This window comes from Mustela nigripes, chromosome 9 (genome assembly GCF_022355385.1).
Source record: "Mustela nigripes isolate SB6536 chromosome 9, MUSNIG.SB6536, whole genome shotgun sequence".
NCBI classification, from domain to species: domain Eukaryota; kingdom Metazoa; phylum Chordata; class Mammalia; order Carnivora; family Mustelidae; genus Mustela; species Mustela nigripes.
In genome coordinates, this window is record NC_081565.1 from 84,795,176 (window position 1) to 84,822,836 (window position 27,661).

The 27,661-nt window shown below is 39.5% G+C and overlaps 1 protein-coding gene across 11 annotated transcripts in view; it reads right to left on the reverse strand.

Moving 5' to 3' along the window:
- RFX3 (regulatory factor X3) overlaps window positions 1-27,661 on the reverse strand; it is a 444,560-nt gene that overhangs the window by 161,519 nt on the left and 255,380 nt on the right. For all 11 annotated transcript variants that reach the window (XM_059411948.1, XM_059411946.1, XM_059411949.1 and 8 more), the window contains one exon: window positions 1,177-1,301. In XM_059411948.1, coding sequence (XP_059267931.1) covers window positions 1,177-1,293 — 117 coding nt within the window. In that variant the 5' untranslated portion in view covers window positions 1,294-1,301. The remainder of the gene's footprint in view (window positions 1-1,176; window positions 1,302-27,661) is intronic.

The following is a 27,661-nucleotide window of genomic DNA, read 5'->3' on the forward strand; positions in this document are numbered from 1 at the left end:
AAAAAAAAAAAGAAAAAAAAAAAAAAAAAAAAAAAAAAAAAAAAATCTAAGACAAGACAAAACAAAAAAACCCAAAAAACAAAACAAAGAACAAAGTAGCTTGAATGGAAACAGACTATATACAGTAAAAAAAAAAAATTTCAACAGCTTCAAAAATATGAGTATCTTCAGAAAGAAACAAAAAGGTAAGAACATCAGGAAATACAACATGATTGTTGCGAAAAGGAAAAGGAAAATTTTAAAAAAGCTTCTCCTGGATACCAGCACTGTTCCTGTCCACCCCACTTCTATCTCCTAAAAAGAATTTAACTTAAATACCTCAGTCTACCACTTAGGTAAAACCATCCCTTTCCCTAGCTGCTTTCCTATAATTTTAAGAGCGATGTTTGCTAAAGATTCTCCTTGATACTAAGAAATTGCAGGCAAATCGCAAGTCTCAAGATAATGCTCTGTATGATCTTTCCCCTTTATTTTCTCACCGCTCTTTGGAAGAAATGACAGACCAAGGTGTTCCCAATCCACACTCTAGAACCATGAACTGGCATTATTTCGTCAGTATCTTTCCAAAACAAGCCGAGTGTCCTCAGCATGAATAAGCTCTGTAGTAAACATGTGATGATGAATTCATTCTCAATTTTTAAATGGGATGAGTCAGATCTCCAGACCTTTATGATAATTTGATTTTCATTCAATAGTATTTTTCTAGTCACCAAAGTACCCAGGCATTTTCTAAATCATCACAAAGGCAAAATCCTTGCCTGGAGGGTACAGGGAACTTCTCATTTTTGTGCACTACTTCTTATGAGCCAATTATAGGCAACTACGATTGCTGATTATTTCAGTACGAAAGGAAAAGGGAGTTGTAGTAAAGAGTTAAGAGGGGAGAAGAGAAGAACCTACGGAGGAGGACGGATGGTCGAGGCAGAAACAAAGGTGTTCTTCAGGAGTCAAGAGACGCTTCCAGAATAGGGATCATGGTTTGGACACTTTTTTTTGCATCCCTATAGCCCAGCATGGGCAGAATCTGCCACATCCAGAAAGGGCTCGAGAAACATTTGCTGAATTAACCTGTGAGCTGAGCTCCGTCTATCTGCGCCCCTGGGGCCAGAACGCACCTGAGGGACAGCCAGCCCAGGGAGAGGCTCAGCATTCTCGCTGACGACAGCAGCTCCTTACCTGTTGTTGGACGGGCACCTGCTGCACCACCTGGGTAGGCACTGCTGCCTGACTGGCCACAGAGGTCTGTAAGGTCACTGTCGAACCTGTGTCCGACCCGGTCTCTGATGTCTGCATGATGGTCTCTGAAATGCAGCAAAACAAAGATAAAGTTGTCAACGCGCGCCTCGCGTTGTTCCTGATGTCCGCTACCACCAGGAGTGACTTTCAACTCTCGAGTGTACCTTTACGACAACACACCACCCTGATCTCCCGTGCGTGGTTAGAGTCTGACCATTTTTTAAATAAATGTAGAAAATGACCAAATCACATTAAAAAAAAAACAAAAACCATTTAGCACCTCTCATTCTGGGGCTATAAAAGTTGAACTTCATTGAAATCTACCTTCCTTACCTCTCATCCATTATAAATTGGTTTGATCAAATCATAAACTCTAGTCCAAAATTATTTCCAGATACTCAATTTTCAGTACAAAAACCCTAACTGGATATAAATATGTCATAAAATGTCATCTTCTAGACACTTTTTTGGCCATTAAGATGTTATCAAGTTGTACAATTTAGAATAAATTATTTTGAACATCCTTTCAAACTCGCACTTACTATGTTGTTACCTAAAAAAAAAAAAAGGAATGTCTATCCAAAAATTTAACCAAAGGATCACTCAGGCTCATTAATTTGCTCTGCCTTTGGTATGACTGATAGGAAAATCAACCTTGATTTTACACAAAGGTAGCCAAAGACTAACAACGTTTAGTATTTTGAAGACGGAGAGGACTACTCTTATAGAAATGAGACTTGTAAGCAAAGACAAAATTTTACCCTCTCCCTTGAAAGTTCAACCTGGCACATTTTTTAGTTCGTGTATGCCTGACCTGTGAACACAGGGTAAATTCTGCAGCATGTCCTCTAACAGGTCTGCTTTCTCAGACCTCCTGGTCTCAACATTCCCTTCTGCTATTTAAATAGTCAATGGAATAAATATTAATTTCTTTGCTACTGAGCAGGGCCCAGAATTCTAATTTTCTTTCCTGGGGGTTTGAGGACACAATATTTAATTGGTAGCTTGATAAAAATACTGCATTATGGTTTAAATCTGTGAACAGTATGGTGAACATTAATTTTCCCTAAGAAATATTCTGGAGGAGTATCCAGTTCTTTCAAGTAGAAAATTAAGCCCCTCGTCATCTTTTGTCACAGCATGCCCTCTTCCAATTTTCCCCTCAAACCTTTTCTATCATCTCATTTGATTTCAGAAGCGGACCTCTGAGGACATCTCATCCAGTCTTCTTGTTTTATAAACGAGGAAACTAAAACCCAGAGAGGTGGAGACTCACTCAAGGTGACAGGAACAGCCATGGGACTAGGCCTGGTCCCAAGAGCTAAGGATTCCCCAAATGCTCTACATGTTAACGTACGAGCAAATTAATCCATGTAACGACCCAGTATGACTGGGAGAGCTGACTTCCTCCATTTACAGATGAGGGACCCTGGGCACACAGACTGAAGATGGTTGGAAGCTTATAAAGAGGGAAGTGACAGAGACTGTAGCCACCACCCCATTCATTTGGGTCAGCTACTAACGTTCAGCTCCAAGAAGTTGAGAATTGGTGGGAAGGCTAAGCTGTAGGTGCCAGGTCTCCCGATTTTCCAAACGAGGCTGAAAGTTCAGATTTTTATGTGAAATCTCCCAAACGATGGCTCCTTTTTAAAACTGTAGTATTTATCTCCAAGCACACACACACACACACACACACACACACACACGCACACACACCCCTTTCGCAGCATTAAGACCATGAACATGCCTGAAAATGTTTGAGAATGACAGGATCTGCTACATAAAATTCTCACCTAGTTAAGATTAACTGAAGCACCCCTGGTTCTCAAACTTTGGGAAAGGGATGAACACATTAGGAACCCTATCTGTGCCTCTCCCTTTATTCAATCCCAAAGGGGAAAATATACCCACCCAAAAATGAGAGCCAAAGCCAATGCCCTTTGATTCATCACATGCTTGTAGACATCAATGTATTCTGTGCTACGGCAAAGGAGCTGTTAGCGAAAGTGAGGGGATTAGCAAGCACTCTTTCTAGAGAACGAAGCATGAACCAGATGTTGGATGCCATCTTCACAGAGGTTTTCTTAGCCTCTATTCCCAACTCCAAGCTAGGTGGAGGCTTTGAAATCTGTTTAGTATAAGAACGAAGACAGGTTGCCAATTACAGGCATTCACATTCGAGAGTGGGTGTCTCTTAGAGTGAAGAGACTACCTAAAACTCTAAAACACTACCCTAAAATTCCCTCCTATTTCTCCCTATGCTCGCTGGGAATCTTATCGAGGCTTTCTCCTGTGCCTATACCTTGTTCTGCATACAAGTATACACACCCTTTTTGGTATATGACCCATACCTTGACATGTACTATTTTAGACCTCATATATGCAAGGATATAAAAATCTCTTTAAAAATTAAATATACTTGGGGGCCGTAGGTGACTGGTTAAGTGCCAGACCCTTGGTTTGAACTCAGGGCATGATCTCAGAGCCGTGAGACTGAGCCCCACGTCGGGCCCCATGCTCAATGCCGGGTCTGCTTAAGACACTCTCCCCCCACCGCCGCCCGTCCCCCCAAAAAATAAATAAATAAATCTTTAAAAAAATATTAAATATACTTTTAAAGCAATTCCTAAGAATTCTCAATAAACTACCGGAGAGAGCTCATCAGAAGATAAAAGGCACAGATTTGAAAACTGGTCTCTCATGGACTATATGAGACTCCACAGATAGGTTCTGGCTCAAAGTTACTACAAATTAAAATTCTTAATTGCCAATATTTAAAAATTGGAAATCTCCATGTTAAACAAAATTTCCAGATTCTTAGGAAAAAAAAATGAAAATTTAGAAAAGTTGAGCCTACATTATGTGTTTTATAGAAATAAAGGGCAATACCCCTTCAGTTGTCTGGCCTCTAAAGGCATGTGAGTTCATGATACTTTTCAGGATAACCAGAGATTATTGTCTTATACACCCAGATTGAAAATGGAAAAATTACATTTTGGGTTTAAGACAGTCTTGATAACATTTATACCCATTCGCTTCTTTTATTCAGAAGAGATATACCCAAGTTTTGACCACTTTACTAAGGGAAACGTGCAACCACTATGATTCTCCTCATTTTGTGGGTGAGTCAACGGACACCCAGAGATGTCAGGTCATACGTAACCAAGGTCAACCAGCTGGAGGTCGGAAAGGAGGGTTCGGATATACCAACAGAGCTCATGCACTAAACAACTAGACCCAGTAAGAAGGGAGGCCCTGGATTTCAGACTAGACATTGCACAGACAGGAGAGAAGAAAGTAAAGAAAAGCACACTGGAGACCTTTTTGGAATGAAAAGGAAGGAAAGGGCCCCCCACTGTTTTGGAGGAGCAACCTTTGCAGGAGAAACTGGGGAAAATGTGATGGAAGGAAAATGATGGCTTTGCAACTTCAAGTGAGAAAGTCACGGAGAGCTTTCTACCAGCCCTGGCTCTATGCCACCTCAAAGCTGGCACAGAAAGCCCAATCCAGGACAACCAGTAACTGCCCCCAGAACATCTTCTGTTTACTCAGCAGTGACTGCCCTCATCCCCATCCCACGGGCTCCTGCCAACGGTAAGAACTCAGTCTCTCCATCTCTCCTTGACAGACACAACTTCATCCTCCTATGATTTCACTGCCTTCCTCTGTTATGAGTAGGAGGCTGCCCTTGCCAAGGCCTCATGGCTTAAGAGGCTCTCAGTCCCATCCCTGGCAGAGACTGGGTCAAAAACTCACGGCCACAATTTGGTCTCTCATCTGAGAAGGGCCATGCAATACAGTAAGTTCTTGAAACACACCTCAATTTAATCCTCAGAAGACTCCCATTAACGGCAGCACTCTTATTTCCACTTAACAAAGGAGGAAACCGAGGCACAAATGGATTACATAACAACATAACATAGCATAACACAACATAACGTAACAACCTAACACATAACACAACACAACATAAGATAACACAAAAGGATTATATAACTTGCTGAAAACCACACAGCCAGTAAGAGGAAGAGCCTGAATTCAAACCCAGGTTTATCTGAGTCCAAAGCCCACGATGTCACTACTTCGTGTATATTACCTTGCAATAACATGACAATGGGGTTTCCACAGGACAAGCTACAGACTGTGGACCTGAATGCCAAAGTCTTTGGGATTCTCCATCTATTGTATTTGATCTACACCTTCCAGTAACAATGGACAGAACTCCCTTCTCTCTCTGACGCCAAAATCAGAAAGCATTCTCTCTCTTTCTGCTGAGGCCATAAGAGAACCCAACTCCTAAGTATTTTTCCAGAGGCATTTTAACTGATTAATTCTGAAGACCTGACTTAACGGCAGATCAATTAGAATGTTAAAGCATGTTTGAGGGGTAGAACCCTCCTGCCAAATTCTGCTAAACAGATCATTTAAACCCACTGAGGCATTCAGAGTGTTCTGGTAGCCTTCCAACATTTCGGCAAAGCAAGAGTCATCCCCGAGGGTAGTGTCTTTGCAGGCTTCACTTGTGGGTTTCGCTTGAGACCAGCATAAGGTTTGTGTGTACATCTGAGGTGTTCCCATTCATCTAGCAGTGGTTTCTGGGCTTTGTTTATGTTTGGGAGTAATTTGGTTAGTTCAGTTCCTTCACGGCCTCCTTTCAAGTGATATTTGTTTATCGGCCACAAATGCAGTCCCATTAATCCATTTTGATAAGCTAAATAAACCCCTGCCGTGGGTCCACGATGCGTCCCATATGTAAATGAGTTGTATATTCTTGCAGGAGAGACATGCACAATCTCAGTCTAGTCATCCTTGCCTAATGTGGCTGTCAGGTGTGTCGAGAGCAACAGATGCTTGTTTGACAAAGGACCTTTTTATTCTGGCTAATTAAGCAGTTGGACACACCCGCCTGTTAACGGTCCTGCTTTGTACAGCCAACTCGGGCTGAATCATGCGAAGCTACAGCTAAATAGGCCACATTTTGAAAGAAGGCTAATTAACCCCTAGGAGAAGGAAAAGAATATTGCAAAAACCCAGCTGCTGAATGCGACGAGATTAGCATTTCTTCAACCTGATGGGCAAAACCTAGGCAAAGCAAATGTGTTTGGAACAAACACGCGTTATTGCAAGTTTCAAGGCATTCAGATGTTCTTTACGGAACTTCCTGAAGATTATTTAATACACTCAAATTCACAGCTGGATTCCCTTTATCACACACAATGGACCTGCCAAATTAAATGGTTTAATAGTCTGACCTAATCAATTACTTTTCAAACACAACTATATAACTGGGATAGCTTGAAAATAGGTAGTATCCATCTAATTTTTATTGGGGTTCTTCAGCCTGAAATAATTTGCTCTCTAAAAATGCAAGGTCTGCAGAGTTTGGCTCCACCACACCGACTGTACTGTCTTTTTTCACACTGAGGAATGTAACAGGTTCTAATTCAGTACAGAAAATAAAGACTTGGAATTTAATGTTTGAGTGCAATGGAGAATCGTCTTCCTTCTTCCTTAGTACAGAAAAACAAAAGATGCTACTTCCAAATCCTACTTGAACCAAATTAACCGAAGTTATTATGATAGTCATTGAATGGGTATAATAAAGATAAGTCACATCTAAAATGTGACATTCAACTATAAATTATTTACTTAGAAACCTGGTTCAACGTAAGAGTATAAGAATGCTATTTATAGGGGGGAAAACTGTCAGAATTTAAATTAATGCTTTTAAAATACAGAACAAGAAGTTTCACATCTGTGTGCTTTTACACAGAAAAATCCCAAACCATAATTGATGTTTTGTGACATAAAATTTTTATTACTAATGTTCTGATTAAGCATCAGCATTCTTGAATAAATTTAGAAAATAAACATTAGTATACATAATGCCCAGGGCAATAAAAGTCTCTATTAAAATTAGACAACTAAAATGATCTGTGCTTTCTGGCTGGAGGGGGTGGGGGGGGAGAGGCCATTATTTACTTGCCTGAACATAAATTTAGTATGAAAAATACACATTTCTGGACTATTCAGGAGTATATGATGAAAAAGACTAAGATGATTTCAGTTTTTTAAAAAAAAACAACAACCCTAAAGCTATTAAGCAACTTTCAAAGTAAGACAATATAACCTAAAACAATGGGCCATACTAGAAAATTTATACATATAGGTAAATAATCATGTGATAAATGTAATATTTTGAAATTCTGGCAAAAATATATTGACTGATTAATTTGACTACAAACATAAAACACTATGACTTGGCTTTTTTCCCACTTTGCCTAGTACAAATGCAAGAAACTGGTTAAGCTACAGACTGTAGTCAGCCTTTTCTTATTTAAAATACACCTCTGTATTATTCATTGTACAACACAGAGCTTTATCAAATCAATAAATCAAGTGACTGAAAGGAGGCAAGAGGAAAATGCGTGACTTTCTGTATTATAAAAGCTCTGCCTGTTTATTTAGGTTTCGTGTTGTAGTGCTCATGTCTATGTACAATTAATCTTTTGTACTAAATTGATCTGCAGACAATGACGGAATGATAATAGTGTAGACTGTTAGGCAGTCATCTTCCTGGGATAACTGATGACAGTGATTAATGCTGGTGATGCTTAATCAGCACACTGATAACATATACAGGTTGCCTGGGTAACTTTTTTCACTTTTCAAACAAAGGTGTTCACTTAACTAATTCTTCCCTTGAGTCAGAGTATGAAAAACTGTTTCTCTGGAGAAAAAAAAATCAAATTACATGACTTGAACAGCTTTTATCTTGAAGGACCAATTACTTAAAAAAATAAAACCATCTACTAACATATGAGTAAAGCCAAACTACTGAAATAATATAAGAACTGTTTTATTATTTGTTATCAAGAGACACTGTCTTCAGGCCCAGAGGTCATTTTGGGGAAAAGAGAACCAAGTGTTTGTCCGGTCTACTGCTGGTGTCATGCCAGCACTTTCTACGACTCACGTTCATTAGGAGGCAAATCAGGTCTTACCTAAATGCCATATGCTAAAAATGGTGGTGCACAGATACCAGCTGAAAGAAAAGGAAAAGAAAACCAAAGAAACAAAAACATGTAAGTATTCTACACTCTTTGCTATTGGAAAGAGAGTCTGGCAACACAATGATGTAACACGCAGAAAGATTCTTAACAAAATGTACCAGACAGACAGAGCTCTAAATGTTTCTCCCTTTTGGTCCATCCAACCCTGAGAGTGGCCAGAACCTACTGGATGGAGCATTTAATGATATTAACGCTCAGCACTGAAAAATGATAAGCAACAAGCCCTTAATTCTAAGTCTGTCGTCTTCATTATTAGGGATATATTTAAGAATAGCTACCTTTGCTGAGCAGTTACCAGGTGACAGATGCCCCGCACACACTTAACCTTCATTTCACCTATCAAGTAGAGATTCCCATTTTAGAGACAGGAAAGTAACGTTTAGAGATCCATTTGCCCAGGGCCACAGGGATGACGGGATGAAGGGGTGAAGTCGGGATTCAAGCCCCGGTCTGTCATACTCCAATTATGGCAAGCTGTCATTGGACCCTAGACGGCCACACAGAAAGCAGCAGCACTAAGGCCATTTTAGCCAGATCAACTTTAAAAGAGCTAAAGGAGTCTCTGAAGACTCTGAGTACTGAGAAGGAACTCTAAATCTGAAGAGACACAAGTATCACATAAATTGCAAATATGTACTATACCCAGTATGAAGTCAACATGCTTTTGTGAAGTTATCAAACCTATAATCTTTATGATATGAAAAAGCACATCACAGATTAAAAGAGACTTACACCAACCTGTATTCACAAAATATTTTATAGATGAAAGAGGTTATAATACAGACTAATTTGCATTTAAGAACATGTCCTAAAAAAAAAGCCAAACAAAGGCCCCATTAAATGAATGTGTATGTATATATAATATCATATGTAATACAAGGATTCAAGTATTGTATACAATTGGGTAATGAATAATAAGCAACAAGAGTGTCCGTAATTGGGGAACTTATCCTGTATCCCTATAGTGGAATACCATACAGCTCTATAAAAGCCAGCATGGAAAGTTACTCACAATAATTTAAGTAGAAAAGGCAGGTTTGCTGAATAATATGCAGCCCACAATTCGATCTTCTTCTTCATAGAGACACAAACATATGCTCTGGAAAAATGCTCCAGGAGACAGAATAACATCGATGGAACTTCAACTCTTGAAAATGGGCTTTCCTAATCCAATGACCATAAACTTTGAGTGGCCTCAAGGTAATCTTGGACTTGCTGGTTAAAAGCAACATGGGCTCCAGAGACCGATTTAGCCAAAAGCCACCCCAAAAAAGTCAGTCTTAGATTCTGAAACCTAAACCAGGCCTTATAAGCTCAAAGAAAGCTGCAAAAATAGACTTTGATCTGTTCAGCAGCAGGACCAAAGCTCTGTCTCCCTTCCTACTAAAGTGGCTCAAAACTCTTTAATGCAGGTCTAAAAAACAACTTCTTCAGTGTTTCCACTGGAACAACCTATTTAAAAAATATATAGATTTTATATATTATAGACAGATTGTATCTACAGACCTATTCATTGGTAAAACCATGACGCTTCTCATTCGCTCCTGAACAAAGTCAATCTAGTAACACACACTCCCAAATGTCACTATCAAATATGATCCCTTCCTTATGACACCACCCAGTGCTTACTGCCCAATCCAGAACCAAGACATTAATTCTCCTACCTTCCATGCAAACCGAGAAGAGCATCGGTGCTTCTTTTGAAGACCTCGAATGGAAAAGAGCATATAGGTGGGGAATCCAGATGTTTTATTCCACCAAGCAAACAAGTAATCCCCTTTGGAACTAGCCTTACCAGCATCTGGTCCTTCTTCCTACATACCCTGAACTTCACACACGTAACTTTTCGCTTTCTTTCCCCGCATTCACTTGTGTGGCTTTATTCGCTCACGTGAAAGTAACCGTCCTACGTTATGTTATGAGATTCACACGAAAAGGCTCACCAACGAGGGCTTCTCAGTGGTCTTACATTAGAGGGGGTGAGAACACAGGTGGTAAAGATTAGCTTCCCAGGCAGTATTACTTAAAGAGCTACAAAAGAAAACAAGCAGGTAGTGTCACCCCCCAACAAGAGGATTTCCTTTGGATTTTACAGGGTATGAAGGCAAGAACTGGAATGCTTAATTTTTTTCACACCAGAGAGAGCTCCAATAACAACTTTCTTCTTGGATTCTCTTGCCTACACAAGAAATTTTTCTATTTTTTTTCCTCTCATTTTCCTTTTATAAAAGTAGAGAATAGAGCCTTTTACAGTTCCCAACTATCCTAATGACAGGCTCAGAGAGATCAACACATCTAAAAGGGGAAAATAATACTGTGTAATAACACTGCTAATAATGGAAATAATATACCCCACTTTAAATGTACAGTATCTTAAAGAACTGAACTCTCATTAATGCCATTTTTTTGGCAAACGTCGTGAACAGGGGTGTGGGTGGACTTGGAAAAAAATCTATATATTCACGCATATAAATTCTGGAAACACTGTAAAACATGCTATTAAATCAAATGAAGCTTTTACCTCGATTTTCATTATAAAATGCATGTGTATACACTTGGAATAAAGGCTTGCACAAAGGACGAAAAGTAAAACACACTGAAGATGCCGGCCAACTCCACACACACAAAAAACTAACACAAAAAATTATTTCTCTCTAAAAATCAGTAGTACTTGAAATAAATCAATTACACGGAATCAAAGACAATGTCCCTTTGGAGATTATTTTATGGGCATTGTTAATCCACCCCATGTACGGCTGTCTTTCCAACTCAGTCCAAAGTATTTTCTTGGCTCCAAAAACAAGTTTCTTCTACGGTGGGCCACTATCTCAGGCTGCCTCATAAATCCATGGCTAATGCCCCTAACTGCAGTTATTAATATGCTTGAAATCAACCATAAGTTCTTTATGTTTCAAAGCAACTGTCGTTCTGTAATGTTTCAGGTACGTGTGAAGTTCACGTACTGAGTTCTTTTCTACCCTCCCTCCTCCTCTGGCACTTGAATGGTAAGGGACCTCGTCGTTGTCCCTGAGAGAACACGAATAATAACTGTCCTGTCCCAGTCATTTTCTTGATCACCGTATGTTTGCCTTCACCTGCCAAACCGAACCAGGCCAATGATGCTGCTTCCTCATCTCTCTCAAAAGTCTCCTCATGTACCTTCATCTCCCCAGAGTGGAGGCCACGCCCAGCAGTTGGTCCCCAGGGCCCTCGGGACAAACGACAAAGGTCTAAGTTGATGGGCACAGAGCTCTTGGCCACCCTCTTCCCAACGCTGCGTTACAATCCAAGCATGTGCAGCTCCTCTCAGGTCCCCAAGCCCAGGGTCTGCGAACCAAGAGTGCCCTCCGACTTCCTCTCGCCCACCTTCTCTCATTTTCACTTCACCTTTCGATCTTGGGATAAATTCCACTTCACCCAGAAAGCCTTCCAGACTACCACTATGCATTCTGCTTAACAAGCGTGGGACTGGCATCCTCCTGGGTGTTCCCAGATGACCTTATTTTTACTCGGTGCATTGCAAAGTATCATATTGTAGGGTAACGGTCTCTCCAACCACATGATAAATGCCACGAGCACAAAGACTATGCCTCCTTTCCACCCACAAATATGCAACAGTGCCTAACACAAAGATCTTCAATTTGCTGAATGAACAGATGAATAAAAATGGGAATGGGTTCGGGGAGTCTAGGTGGCTCAGTCGGTAAGGTGTCTGACTCCTGATTTCAGCTCAGGTCATGATCTCAGGGTTGTGGGTCAGGCCCTGTGTCGGGCTCACTCTCCCTCTTTCCCTCCTCCCCTGCTCTCTCTCTCTCTCTCTCTCTCTCTCAGAAATAAATAAATAAATAGATAATTTTTGAAAAGGGAGGGGGGATGAGTTTAAGACCCTGCTGACACATTACTATTAGAGTACGTAGTATCAGAGGCATTTCATACTTCAAACTCTGTATAAATATAATTTTCTATTAGAACCATTTCCAATCAAGTTATTCATTAAGGATGTTTTCGCCTAATGTTCCAGTGTGACTTTGCTTTCAATTCTCATTACGGCAGAATTTTTTAACAACTCCCCTAGTCTGAGATTTGTAAGCCTCAACAGGTTTTGTGTGTAATTTCTTTAAAAATGAAACAAGATAAGGATTAAATAAACTCAAATGAGCAAATTAAGTCTTCAGCTACTGCTCTGAACCTCCTGACACATCATTTACTTTGTTTTAATAAGTACACCTGATTCGCTGAATTGAGGATTCTGATCCAATGCTCTAATCATGTCATCTTAGAAAAGGTGGCCTGGTAGGCTTCCTTTGTTTTTACGAGACAGAAGCACTCAGAGATCTTTAATTTTCATAGCTGAAATGCTAAGAATACATGATTAGCCTAATAGTAATTGTTCTAACTTCATCATTAATTAACCACTTGAAATTTACTTGAGCTTGGCAACATTCAACTGACATTCTTCTATGGTCTCTTAACAATCAATGAAACTTTCCACAGAAAAAGGTATTCCAAGAAGCCTCTACTTACAAATCAGTTAACACATTTATGGAAGGTTCCACATGTATTACTTCATCTGTCCAGAAATCCTGAGGTAGGTAGTATTATTATCTCATTTTTACTAATGAGAAAACCTAGGCTTAAAGCTTAAATAACTCTATGAGCCCCAAGGTCACACAGCTACGAACGGGCAGAGTGAGGGCTTGAATGTATCCACCTATTAGATTCCAGGAGCAAAAATCCAATTTTTCCTTTTTTTTTTTTTTTTTTTAACCCAGCCCTATGCTGTAATAGGCTTATAACATGACAACTTGAAGGTTCTACAGACCAGGGATTACGTCATCCTGTGGAAAGCAGCAGGCTTCTAAAACTTCTACAGTACAGGAATTGGACATGCTGTAGTTTTTCCAATCCAGTCACCAGTTCTCCATGACATGTTAGGGTCTAAAATCATCTTACTTTTATTTCCAGCAACACGGACCACCTGACAAGACAGCTGTCTACCCTATTCTGTACATCTTAGCAATGCTGGATTGTGTAAGATTCTATTCTGCCTCTGCTGAGCTATCAATACAGGTAGGCTTTTTGGCATTTGAGTCACGGGTCAGAAAGTGTTAAAAAGGAAATCTATGTTGTGGCAGCCATGTCTCTGTCTCTGTCTCTTGTGTGTGCCCTCTCTCTCTCTCTCTCTCTCTCTCACACACACAGACACACACAAAGTTAGTTGGATACATAGTAAGTACATCATTCACACACAAAACATGCACAGAGGCATAAGACCTTCCAAATGGTTCCAACTCTGGCTAGAGGGTACGGCTGAGGAAAAAAAAATACCTGAATTCTAAAGAGAGTAGTACTTTTCATTAAAGCTTCACTGTCCCCTAACCCTGGCAGAGATGGTGATAGCAATATGCTATCATTGGGTCTATTTTGCCAAAAATCGGCTTGCTAGGAATTGTTCTAATGGTCAATTTGGGAAATTGAGAAGTTCACTCAAAACTTGTATCTTTTAACTATGTATACTCTTGACATAATTCATACCATTTTAAAGGGCCTTTTGGAGGGGAACCCTCCTACAGTGTTGGTAGGAATGCAAGCTGGTGCAGCCACTCTGAAAAATAGTATGGAGGTTCCTCAAGAAGTTGGAAATAGAGCTACCCTATAGCCCAACAATCACACTACTGAGTATTTACCCTAAAGATATAAATGTAGTGATCTGAACAGGCACATGCACCCCAATGTTTATAGCAGCAATGTCCACAATAGCCAAAGTATGGAAAAAGCCTGCCTAGATGTCCATCAACGAATGGATAAAAAAGATGTGGTATATATATACAATGGAATACTATGCAGCCATCAAAAAATCCCCAAATCTTGCAATTTGCGATGTTATGGATAGAACTAGAGGGTATTATGCTAAGTGAGATAAGTCAATCAGAGAAAGACAATTATAATATGATCTCTCTGATATGAGGAATTTGAGAAACACGACAGAGGATCATAGGGGAAAGGGAGGGAAAAATAAAACAAGATGAAATCAGAGAGGGAGACAAACCATAAGAGACTCTTAATCTTGGGAAACAAACTGAGGGTTGCTAGAGTGGAGGGGGCTTGGTGACGGACACTGGGGAGGGTATGTACTATGGTGAGTGCTGTGAATTGTGTAAGACTGATGAATCACAGACCTATACTCCTGAAACAAATAATACATTCTATGTTAATAAAACCCACCGATAAAGAGCTCAGGCAGGAACACCTCAATTTTAGTCCTGCAGACCTGGAGTAGAGAAGTCAGCTGACTTCACCTGTAATCATCATCTACAAAATTACATAACAAATTCATAAAAAAAATTTTAAAAAGGGCCTTTTGTGGGGCACCTGGGTGGCTCAGTGGGTTGTCTCTGCCCTCAGCTCAGGTCATCATCTCAAGGTCCTGGGATCGAGCCCCACATTGGGCTCTGCGCAGCGGGGAGCCTGCTTCCCCCCTCTCTCTGCCTCTCTGCCTATTTGTCATCTCTCTCTCTGTCAAATAAATAAATAAAATCTTTAAGAAAAAAAATTTTTTTAAAGGGGCCTTTTGAAGATTTCTTTGATGCTCATATGGATGAAGTCAATGTTTCAGTTTGTCTAAAATTTTGTTCCAAGCTAGCACAACAGCCTACCTAGAACTGTATCCTGGAATTTTGCCATTTTCTGGGCCAGTAACTTTTGAGAAAAAGAACTTGTTTCTTTTAAACCAAAGGGCTGTGTGTATCTTGAATGCCATGGAGTTTACAAATGATAATAAGGAAGGTTTATTTTTTGCAACATGTTTTTCATCCATTAAATGCATTCTGCACGTCTCTTAATTCACAAATTTGCTAACCAGTTTAACTAGATAAATATGTTGCTTCTGTTTTAAGCAACTGAAAGGTCTTTGGTATATGAAATATCAATGATAAATTTGGCACTCAGCTGAATTGGACTGATAAATACTGCTGCTGCCAAGAGTCTGCAGTGAAATTGCTATAGAAAAATTAAGACCAAATTAAAACTAATTAATGCTTCCCACCAAAAATTTCAAAAGCTCTTACAACTATTCTATGCAGTGTGATTTGTGATAAACTTTACACGTAGTTAACACAAACATATTTCAGGCAGTTGATAATTTGGAAAATTGGTTCTTAGGCAAATTGATAAATTAGAGTACTTGGTAAATAGAACAAAACTTCCATTCAGTTTATGTTTTAGCAAACGGCCTGTAGGGAGAATTATGCATTCCGTACATCCATCACTCCACACGTTTTGGAGGGGTGAAGGTTAAGGTGTGATAGGTTTTCAGATAATTGGCCTATCTCCCAGTATCACAACATTGTAAACCAAAAGAATAACCAGAGATCATCAAGTTCAGGCCCCCGTTTCACAGGAAACCTGAGACCAATAAAATAGATTTGTTAGGATCAGAGCTGGCATTAGAACTCAGAACTGCCAATGCCCAGTCAACAGCTCTTTCTAACAGACTATGGTTTATAAGAGAAGGAAAAAAGGCAGGCACTCAAAAAGAAGTAGCAAGGCCTGCCGGAATCTCAAAGTGCTTATTATACAATAAGAGAAACGCTCATAACATGGAGAATGAAATCCTAGAATAAGAGGCGCTCTTAGACGTTTCCAAGTTTCTTTCTCACATAAATGAATAAGGCACTGTTTTTGGGTGTTTAACAAGATTTCAAGTAAGTCGAACTTTGTATGTGTGTGGAGATATCAACCAAAATGGTTCACTGAGTTTCCTATTTTGCAGAAATCCTGGATCATCTTGTAAAACTGTTTTTTTTTTCTCAGCTACACGGAGCATCTTGGTGACAGAGGTTCAGTACTTTATTGTTATATGGAGTGTCTGAATGTTTTGGGCTCACGGTTTTATTATTACGTCATCTCTGTATATAATGTACAATACACAAACTCACTGTGTTTACACAGAAATAAACCAAAAAGACTGATTTCTACTTTACCAGGAGGAAGGGGTAAGAGCGAAATTCAACACCACAGTAACTGCCACGAAAATAAACAGGGAACAAACTCTGAATTTTCACTTGCAGCAAATACGTGTAATTTTGGGGTGTGAGACAGAAACCTTTTAAATGTAATGGTTTGGGTAACAGCTTTTATAAGGTGCACTTTTCACTGTCAAACAGCATAAAATGCTCATAAGGGTAATCAGTTGTAGGTGGCAGGTTTACAAGCTTTCCACAACTTGTACTATTTATTCACGTTAAAATGTTTTGCAATTACCTCCTTCCGTATTACACTCAGGCTTTCTTTTAAAAAGATTTTGAAACTGTTCTGCACTGTTCTGTAACTCCGAAACAAGCCACGTTGTTTGACTTTTTTATCCATTTGATGCACACTGTTGGTTTTTATTAACTCACAAGTTGTCCACAGCTAATTTGCGTACAAGAAGCACTTCTGCAATTTTGAAGGATATTAAAGCAAGGCAGTAGCGAACAACTTCCCAGTATGATCTATTCAAAAATTATATCAACTCTGTAACCTCTCCTCTGAAGGTAACAGAAATGATTTTCTAGTACCAAAACACTAAGCTAACGTTTACATATTCTATTCAAAACCATATACCAATATGAGCTGATTACTTCTCATGGTTCCATGGAATCATTTTTCACACAAACCAGATTTAAAATGATGGTGTTTCCTGAATGCAACTGAAAGGTTATTTACATAGGAAACCTCTGTGCCTTTTCCTTACAAGATTTCCTTACAAAATTCCTGACTCAATACTGGATGATATATTCTTTTCAACTAAGATAACAGGAGAATGTTAATAAATCATTCTTCCTCACCTTTCCTTGTCCCTCGCTCTCTGTCCCTTTCTGACTTCTCTCCTCTTGCCCTGTTCCCCACTCTGCTCCCCCTTCCTAAGAGTAAGGACCTCACAAGGCCCAGTTAAATTATAGCCACATGACAGCCCCTCCAAACTGCTCTGAGTACGTAAGCCGAGGCAGCCACGTAGCTTAATTACACCGGTCATTTTTTCCTTTGAGATGACTTTTGTGTATCTTCACAACTAATTCTAACATGAACCACAGGCTTGACCTTAGACACAGCATTTCATTACAGACATCAAAAATAGACAACCGTACTCTTCTCCAAAACTTAAGAGATGAGCTCTATGGCCGAAGCAGTCGGCGTATCAGTACAAAGCGTACTGTGAAATCAGGTCGCCGGTGCTGCATATTCCTGGCTTGTCCTTTCCTGACTGTAGCAGAACCACTCTTATCTCAAGACCACGAAAGGTAAACACTAGTTATGTTGTATTGCTTTACTTTATATGGCTATGTTCGGAGCAATTTAGGCTCGGGGACATTAAGGCTGGACATGCCCTTCAAGGTGATGACCTTGAGTCACTGATTGGGCCATGATCTATGTGGTTGAATCTCTATCAGGAAGCACTTACCATAGCACTTCAGCAGGGGTGTTATGAGTTACAGAATCTTGCTCTTAAGACGACTGCAAGGTGACTCTACTTTAAGTACGGAACTAGTAATTAGCAGTAGAAAGGCAAAAGGAGCAAAGACCTTAATAAGGACAGATTTATTCATGCATTTTGCTGCCTTTTCTTGTTGAGAGGGCTCTGAACACAAGTATCATTCCCCTAAAGTAAATATATTGGGTAAAAAGTCATAAAAGAAAGGCACAAAGGGTGACGCTGGCTTTTCTGAAGGTCAACAGCTGTTGCTCCAAACCCAGGTTAAGTCAGTGAAATCGGTGAGTCCCCGAGGTGGCTTCCACAGACGCAATGTGGCTGCAACAGAAGCTGTCACCTGGTTCCAAAACAGGAGGCTGCCCATTTTACAGGCAGGTCGACCCCATCGCAAAGTTGTTTTTAGAAAGGGATGGAAATTTATGACTATCTTTGAACTTCCAGAAAAAAAAAAAGACTACAAACTGAACTTCCAGAAAAAAAAAAGACTACAAACTGCCCACTTATTAAATTATTTTTGCTGGCAATTGTACTAAAACCTATTTCTCTTCCAAACTGAAAATTAATAAGGCTACCGCCAATGCTAAAAATCCGTGTTTATTATGTAATACGAGTTGAATAAAAATCAATATAGAGAGAGAACAGAACAATTTTTTTAAAAACCAAAACTCTAATGGGTTTTATATTGATCAATCTAAAAATGGCACATCTTAAGGTTGGTACTTAAAACACAGGCTTATGTGAAAACTTATCTCAGTTTAACAGGAAAACCCCCCAAACCCAAAACACCCTTTCCTTGGGAAATATATAAAACACATAAATGTCTATAAAATTTGTTACTTTATAGGAACATCTAAACTTTTTCTTTTAGTCACAACCTTTTCTCCTAAAAAGAACCTGCCCCACACAAAACAACTCTACCTTCTCAAAATGTTATTAAAATATTTGTTAAAGTATAACGTAACACACACCAAGAAGAACTTTTTAAGTGTACTCAATTTACCCAATAAATTTTTTGTTGAAAATTATGAATAAGCCTCAACAATAATTAACACTTCATAATTTAAGGGATTCAAGTTCCCTCCCAAGAACAGATCACTGAATTATCTTTTACATGGGAGTTAAATTTATATTTCAGGGATATCCTATTATAGTTTATGATTTGAGTTGCTCAGGAGTGAACACTTTCGATTTGATTTTTTTTTTTTTTTTTGGTAAATGGCTCCCCTTTCGTATTTAGATTATACTCTTTCTCATGTATAGATTCAACAGGAGAAAAAAATTAAAACCTCAATAGAGGAAATTATCTACAAATACTGTAGATTCTGGACACAATTTCTTTGAGGAATTCATCCCTGCTTCCCTTTCTTCTGGCTTTGAAAACAAGGAACAAATGCTTCCTGAATATGGATTTAACCTAACAGTTCACTGCTTTAACACCTTCGGAGTCAAGACAGAACAAACATGAGCCGCGTTGTGCAGTCCTGGATAGCAGTTCTCTTGGCAACTGGGAGTAAGACTGCAAGTGAAAAACCTTTTATGCTTTTTTGCATAGTATGTCAGTGTGGGAGGATGAATACTGAGAGTAATAAATTAGGAAACAGAAAAAAATTACATCCTCTACCTAGAGAAAATGAAAAAAGGAAAGGCTGCTGTTTGGTACCCAACTGTGCTCCCAATAAATCAGGGTTGTTTTGTTCCATTTTCAACTCCTTAGATACATTCCATTTTTTAACTGACTATTCATTGAATGCCTACAACTAAATTTAATACTTCAATTCTCGATAACCTTGTAAAATGTGTGTTGTTCTCTACTCCATAAAAATGGGGCACTGAGGTCCATAGAGACCCAACAATTCTCCGAGGGTTCGACCACTCCTCAAAGACAACAGCAGGATCCACGTGGAGTTTCATTTGACTCGGAAGCCTATGTTCTCGCCATAGCTCCTCTGCTTACAAGTTTTTGTTTGTTTTCTGTGTTTCCAAGTGAATGGAAACAAATTTGGGTTTCAAATTTGAAAACTGCAACTGTTACAAAAAGATACTCTTAAGAGGAAAATCATGGTCCTCCAACATCAGTGAGAAATTTACAAATACTAGGGACTTCTTGGGTGTTCACACACATGCCAGTTTGGGAGACTCAAGAACTTTATTTGTTCTCTTCCCAAAAAAGGACATTAGGTTAGGCAGGATTTTTTTTTTTTAAGATTTTATTTATTTATCAGAGAGAGAAGGGGAGAGAGAGCAAGCACAGGCAGACAGAATGGCAGGCAGAGGCAGAGGGAGAAGCAGGCTCCTTGCCAAGCAAGAAGTCCAATGTGGGACTCGATCCGAGGATGCTGGGATCATGACCTGAGCTGAAGGCAGCTGCTTAACCAACTGAGCCACCCAGGCGTCCCAGGTTAGGCAGGATTTAATGGGTTCAATAACTGTTCCCACTCTATCTAAGAATAAAACTCATAAATTATGCTCACAAACTATGTCCAACCCAAATTCAATAAATATTCACTTGCTCAATGCCAGTAACGTTAGATGTTAAAAAGGTGGCAAGATGAGGAAATCATTAAATTCCCTGACTGCCTCCTCGTTGATCTTTCCCTAACGGAATATTCCCCTAAGACACATCCTGGCCCTTCTGCATTCCACTCTGCACACACTGTCCCTCAAATAATAGTTTGCAGCTTCAGTGTCCACTTGTGTATTACGATGACCTTCAAATCTATTCTCCCAGCCCCTACTTTCACTGACCTAAATTCTGGTCCCATGATATGAACTGCCTCTTTGCCAACGCGACACAATGGGATCTGTGACATTCACGTTCGCAGCCCCCCCAACCTCTCTGACCCCTCAACCTCTCTCTCTGTGCCAACGCCTAGAAGATAGTGAGTGATGTCCGTGACTGTTCCAGCCTCTAGCCTTCATGGAGCGCTAGTTACTGTCTAGATCTCCTCTAAACTCTGAACCTATGGGGTTTAACTATCAGACTCACAGTAAGTAACCTCGTCTTTGTTAACTCTTTATTCCCTACATATATACAGATGTTTCTAGGTCTAAAGGACAAACTAAAGTCTGAAGAGGTAGCGGATTATGAAAGTAAACTAAAAGCACTTACTTGGGAGTCAGGCCTAAGTTCCACAACCCTCTCATGTCAAATACTGTTCAAGTCCTACAGTGTGCCAAGCAACTTAACTAGGTGCTTTATAAATACTACTCCATTTAATTTTGACAACAGAAATAGAAAACAAAAGCTATGTGAGCACAGAGAACAACTGATGATTACTACCCTCATTTTAGGCATAAAAATTAGAATTGTTAGGAGTGGCTCAGTAGGCATCTGCCTTCAGCTCAGATGATGAGCCCAGGCCCCTGGGAAAGAGCCCCACATCGGGCTCCCTGCTCAGCCGGGGGTCTCCTTCTCCTTCTCCCTCTGCTGCTTCCCCTACCCATTCTGTCTGTCACTTTCTCTCTCTCAAAATTTTTTAGAATTTATTTTTAAATTAGAATCATTCAATAACTTGTCTAGGGTCACTTATTGAGCAAGCAATAGTGTTAGAATTTGAATTGAAGTCGACCTGACTTCCAGACTCGTATTCTTATGTGAATGCTATGTCAGGCCTGTTTCTGCCATTTACTGAAGTCACTTTAACCTGAGCCTCAGTCTACACACCCAGAAAGAGAAAGGATGTTACCCTTCCACCTATGGGAGGAACAATACCCAGTAGGAAGAGAGGCATTTTTCCAAGCTCCCACATCCACACTACACGTGATTCCAGTAGCGTCCTCCGTCCCGATGCCCCAGCCGCTGCTAAAGTTCACTGGCTGTGGGGCACCTGGGTGGCTCAGTGGGTTAAAGCCTCTGTTTTTGGCTCAGGTCATGATCTCAGGGTCCTGGGATTGAGCCCCGCATGGGGCTCTCTGCTCAGCGGAGAGCCTGCTTCCCCCTCTCTCTCTGCCTGCCTCTCTGCCTACTTGTGATCTCTCTCTGTCAAGTGGATAAATAAAATCTTAAAAAAAAAAAGTTCACTGGCTGCTCTTATACTGTACATGCAGAGGTATAACATCACACAGAAGTACATTGTGGTGAGTTAAGGAAGCATACTGTGAGTTATACAGGAACCACTGGGAGAATAAAACAAAGAGGTATCACAATATGCCAATAAAGGATATAAGATGGAATCATAAAATTACTCAAGTAACCTGGAAGAAAAAGAGGAAAAAGAACCAAAGACTAGGTAGGGCAGATACGAAAATGAAGAGCAACATGGTAGATGCAAACCTAACCATATCAATGATCCCATAAAGTGCGGTTTAAAGAAACCAACGAAAAGGCAGAGATGATCAAATCATATAAGAAACAAAAACCACGCTAAATGTTTTTTATGAGAAATCCACTATAAATGTGGTGTCAGAGGTTAAAAGGAAGAGGACTGAAAAAGATATACCATGCTATATTTTAATACCAAATGAAGTAAACTTCAAAGCAGAAAACAGAACAGCGGAAGAAGGGTCAGGGGCACCTGGTGGCTCAGTCAGTGAAGCATCTCCCTTGGGCTCAGGTCATGATCTCAGGGTCCTGGGATCAAGTCCCACACTGGGCTCCCTGCTCCTCCGAGAGCCTGATTCTCCCTTTACCCCTGCCCGCTGCTCTGCGTACTTGTCTCTCTCTGTCAAGTAAATAAATAAATAAATAAATAAATAAAATCTTTTTTCAAAAAGGAACAAGAAGGGTCATTTCATAATGAGAAAGGAGCCGATTCATCAAGAGAACTTGCAGTCCCAAACGTTTACATTCCTGCTATGAGAACTTCAAAATACATAAAGCAAAACCTGATTGAACTGAAAAAGAGATATGGTAAAATGCACTATCATAGATGGAGATTTCTAACATTTATCTTTCAATAAAATAATAAGTAGACAGAAAATCAAAGGATATAGAAAACTTCAGAACCATCCACCAACCTGACCTAATTAACGGTTACGAGACACTCTACCCCACCATCACAGAATACGTATCCTTCCCAACGACACACTGAACCATTTGCCTGGACTGACGATGTTCCAACCACCAAACAATTCTCTATGAATTTCAAAGAACTCAAATCTTATAAAGTAATTTGTCTGACCACAATGAATTAAATTAGAATCAATAACAGAAAAAGACCCTGAAAATCAACGAATACTTGGAAACTGAATAATATACTTCCAAATAACCCAAGGATCCAAGAAAAAAATAAAAAAGAAAATTAGAAGGTATTTGGAACTGAATGATAATAAAACATATTATAATTTATGAGATGCCTTACCACCGCAATGAATAAGAGAGAAGGAAGAAAGAAGCTGAACGACTTCTTTAGTCAACCAACAGATTTTCAAGTAAGCAAAATAAGAACTTAAGAATAAAAGAAAGGATCATGAATTCATAAAATATTAGATCTGGAAGAATCCTAGAAATCTTTCTAAAATTTGTAAACTTACAAATTTTACAGAGGAAACTGTTCCAGGAAGAACATATGATTTGCTTAATAGGGTTTATAACTGTAAATATTTTTAAATGATCAGTCTCTGCTAGTAGCTACATTACACACATATCTGAGTTCTTCAAATGTCTATTTTCACATAATAAAAGCCGATAAAGGTTTTGTAAAAACAGATGTGCATATCTGTTGGCCTGTGCCTGACTAATGTGAGCATTTTGTGTTTTACATGTAAGTTCTCTATGTTTGGACACAGGACATATAATAATTAAGACGACCGAACTCTCAGTCCACATGGCCCAAATGCATATACCCACCACAGCTGGTGGCCGTGACACTGGGCAAGTCATTTTACAGCCAGTGACTCCGTTTTCTCCACTGTAAAACAGAAATAAATTGTAAAATGAGAGTATCTCGTTCTTCCTATGGTGTTCGTAAGGACTGTTAATGCCTTCTGAGGGCTTAGAACAGAGCCTGATACAGAGTAAGAACTCAAAAAGTGACAACTTTGTTAGAAAGCACTGTTTTAATAATGACCTGAAGCTTATAAGTCAAGACAATGACTTCAATTTTTTTAATTAGGTGACATCAATTAAAATAGGATATCACCACAGAAAAATGGGTGGTTTCCAATTCATAAGTGTTAAAAAGAAAAAAAAAAGCTTAGAAGTTATTTGAAAGCCAGTGTCAAAACAAAGCTGGGGCAATTTCTTTTCAAAGCAAGAGACAATGATCCAATGAAAAATTATCTATGATGGTGAAGTATTTTTGGATCAACCAACAAGTTTAATACCATCACATATGACAGGATACTAAAGTTAAGGCTATCCCACTGCCTTTGACTATTCCCTCTAATGTGTTCCATTCAAGCAGAATTTATGGGTTTGAATATTATAATTTTTAAAAGACAAAACACTTATTTCTAAATTTGTTTTTAAATAGATAAAAGGCAGCATTCAGCAGTGTATCATTTGAATGAATTCCATTTGGTACAAGAAAACAACAAAATAAATGTGGAACACATTTCACATTTTTATTTTATGCAACTTTCAGTGCTTTCAACGCTGCATATATTACTAAACACACAAAAATAGATACTGTACTATCAAATTGTAAAGAATACCAAATTCATATAATTATACTTTATAATTTCTTCCAAATTCAAAAGGACAAGTTTTTTTAATTAAAATAATTTCATATGTCTTGTGTGCTCTACAGAATCAGGTAAAACAAGTATATTTTTACTAAGTATTTCCAAAATTTCATATTTTAATAAAAACTACTATTTGTAACACACGCTGTATGCTTTTGACAATGACACTAAGGTGTCTTCAGCTGGGCTGAGTGAGGATGTGCCTACAATCAGTATGGTAAGAAGAGATCAAATAAGCCTGAGGAACTCCACGCTACAATCTGGAGAAGCACTACCGTACAGGAGTAGATTTTCTCTACATCTAATAACATACCTAAAACTTCACCTACAACCTTAGCCTTGTAAGACCATCCCCTTCTTCTCCCCAGACCATACAGGCACTTTTTATCCTTACCCGAAATTATGAGGACGTGGGCCATGATGGCACATCAAGGCAATGAGTGAGACTATGAGGACAAGGCAGAAAGCACGGGGATGCCCAGACACTTGTCCCGCTGAGCGCTCTGTCTCCATCCATCCTCAGTCACCCAATAGTAGATTAAAGTTCTCTCTGCATTTGTGCTGCCTCCTTTGACTTTTTCCAACCAGTAGCTTTCACCAATGGGAGAAGGATCAAGGTCACGAAAACACTCATGCACTGATAACTGTATTAACAGAGCACGCCATGTTTCACTAAGCCTAATGCCTGCTGAGAAGATGGTGGAAACCTGAAAACAGGAGCCCAGGGCAAAGTAAGAAAGCTAAGGTGGCTTGGAAGGCTGGCTAATCGTCAACTATTTAGTTAAGCTTGACCACTTATAAAATTTTTACATACATTATTTCACTGGACCCCCACAGTAGTCCCAGGAAGACATGGCAGAGGTATTTTTATTAATAACTATGTATTTCATGGGTGAAGAAACTGAAGCAAGAAGATTTAAAAGACTTGTCCAAAGTTGTTGTAACCAGCAAGTGAGCAAGAACTTGGCTTCTATTTTCCTGCAAACTCACGGCAGATTGCAGAGTCGATCGACTACATCGCTGTAGCACGTGCAGATGAAGGCAGTGGGGGTACCCGGACCAAGGCAGTTTCCGTACTGCACAAAGTCAGCAACGGCTCCTCCAAAGCACTCGTCTTTCCCTAACTGCCTATCATCACCAGCCCCATTCCTTCCTTTACTTTCTTGCCTCTTTCACGCCTGCTTCTTACCTTCAGATAACCCAGGATGTCAAAAATTATTTTGTCCACGTAAATCCCTGAGATCCTGATCTGCAGAACCAACAATAAACCAGAGTCAAACCTGAAACCAGCCAATGTAGATCCTTCTCTTCTGTGAAGTCATGAGACTATTTCAGAAACTGGCCAAAGGTGTAAAGAAATTTGTGGAAATCTCAGAGGCACCTACTTCTACTATGTGCATAAAAAGCAGGCAGGCAATGAATAATTGATACGGGATCTCCTGCATCTGGACAGACTGCCCCCTGTTGGCCACACCCAGTGACTGACCTAGAACACTCAGAATAATGAACTCAGTCACAGTAAACACCAAGACAAGGTATTCATGAACCTCTGAAGAACCACCCAGATTGTCTTGGGAAGTGTTCACAATGTGTTCTGAACTCGTGGCTTATGTTGTCTGGAGGAGTATGTCAAAACCCAGTATGTGTAAGATGCTGGCAAAAACAACGGAGAGGAAACCCAACACATCTAATGCACTTGCTTCAGAATATTACTTTTGTTTAAGAGCGTAATATCCTCCTTCCACTTAAAACTTAAATTTTAATACAGAAAAAATGGAACATTTAAATAGCCAGACGTCTAGCTCCATAGAGAGTCACATTAACATTTTCTAGTCCATTTTACGAAAATATATGACAGGAGTGTGCATTTTTAAAACAAATACTATCTAGTGCTTCTTCTTGTACAGAATAGCAGATTAAAACTCTTAGCATTCCCAGTCCTTCTTGGGTGAAATCACTGAATCATTCCACTAACCCAATGACATGAGTACTATTATCCCTATTTCACAGACAGGGAAATCGAGGCATGGAACTTGTTCACTACAGTTGTAGAGGTGCGCTACATGACACAAATGAAATATAGAAAGTAACCCTGATAGATTAAATTTGTCTTCTTTACACATTCCTTTCTACTACATTTTCTCTTTCTCTGCTTCTCCCACCACCCGCCCCCTGCACAACGCACACGAGAGTCTATCACAACATTAATGCCAGCAGGGCACTTGAGCATATCAACAGGACCTATAGTCGTTCCAAAAGCCAAAAAGACTGTGCTTCATTTCTGGAACAAAGAAAAGGAGAGGAGAGGAGAGGGAAAAGAAAAGAAAGAAAAGGAAAAGAAAAGGGTGAATTTGTATAAGGAGTTCTGATTTGTTCTCTGGAATAGAAAAAGATGTCTACGAAAGCACCAAGAAGCAGCTACAGAAAAGACCAGAGGAGGTTGGATCAGTCAGCCCACGGGCTTTACTCCAGGTGAAACATGTTCAGCTAAACCAACCTGGCATGTGTACCCCTCCCCTGAAAGGAAGACTGACCTTCCTTCAGTCCAGTAGACTTTCTACATTGGTGAACTGGTCCTGAAACAAACTTGGGTTTTCAGGGGTGGTGGTGGTGGTGGTGGTGGTGGTGGTGGTGGTGGTGGTCATGGAAGTAGAGTTGCATGTGTGTGTGTTTGGTATTTTTTTAAGAAGATAACCTGAAGTCAAAGCAAAAACACAGTGACTCTTCTGTCCTGTCATGGACTGGATCTATCCAACCTTACAGGATTCTGAGTTCAAGATAGAAAGGAATTTTGCATTGTTAGTGAAGGAAAAACCTTCCACTCTCTTACCAGAAGCACCTCTTCTCTACCCTCTGATGCTACTGGGAATAAAAGATCTCTGAAGGGATTTACAGATCAAATTCAACAATCTGAATCATTCATCATGATACTTAAGGTTCTGTAATTAAGTCAGATATATTTACTTGCTTAGAAAGAAAATAGTATACATTATAGAATGAAAATAGGATATTCAGGAAACAGAGACACTAACTGCACACCTGCTATGTGTAAGAACCTGCTAGATATGACACATGTAGAGATAAAGAGTTTTATAAAAACGAATAGCTTCAAAAGGAGAGATGTATTTCAGAAACATGATTTCTACAAGATTTTAGTATGATGCCTGGCTGGACTGTTACAATAGAAATGTCTTTAAAAAAAAATACAAAAAAGAAGAAGAAGAAGAAGATGAAGAAGCAGCAGCTGTACAAAAAT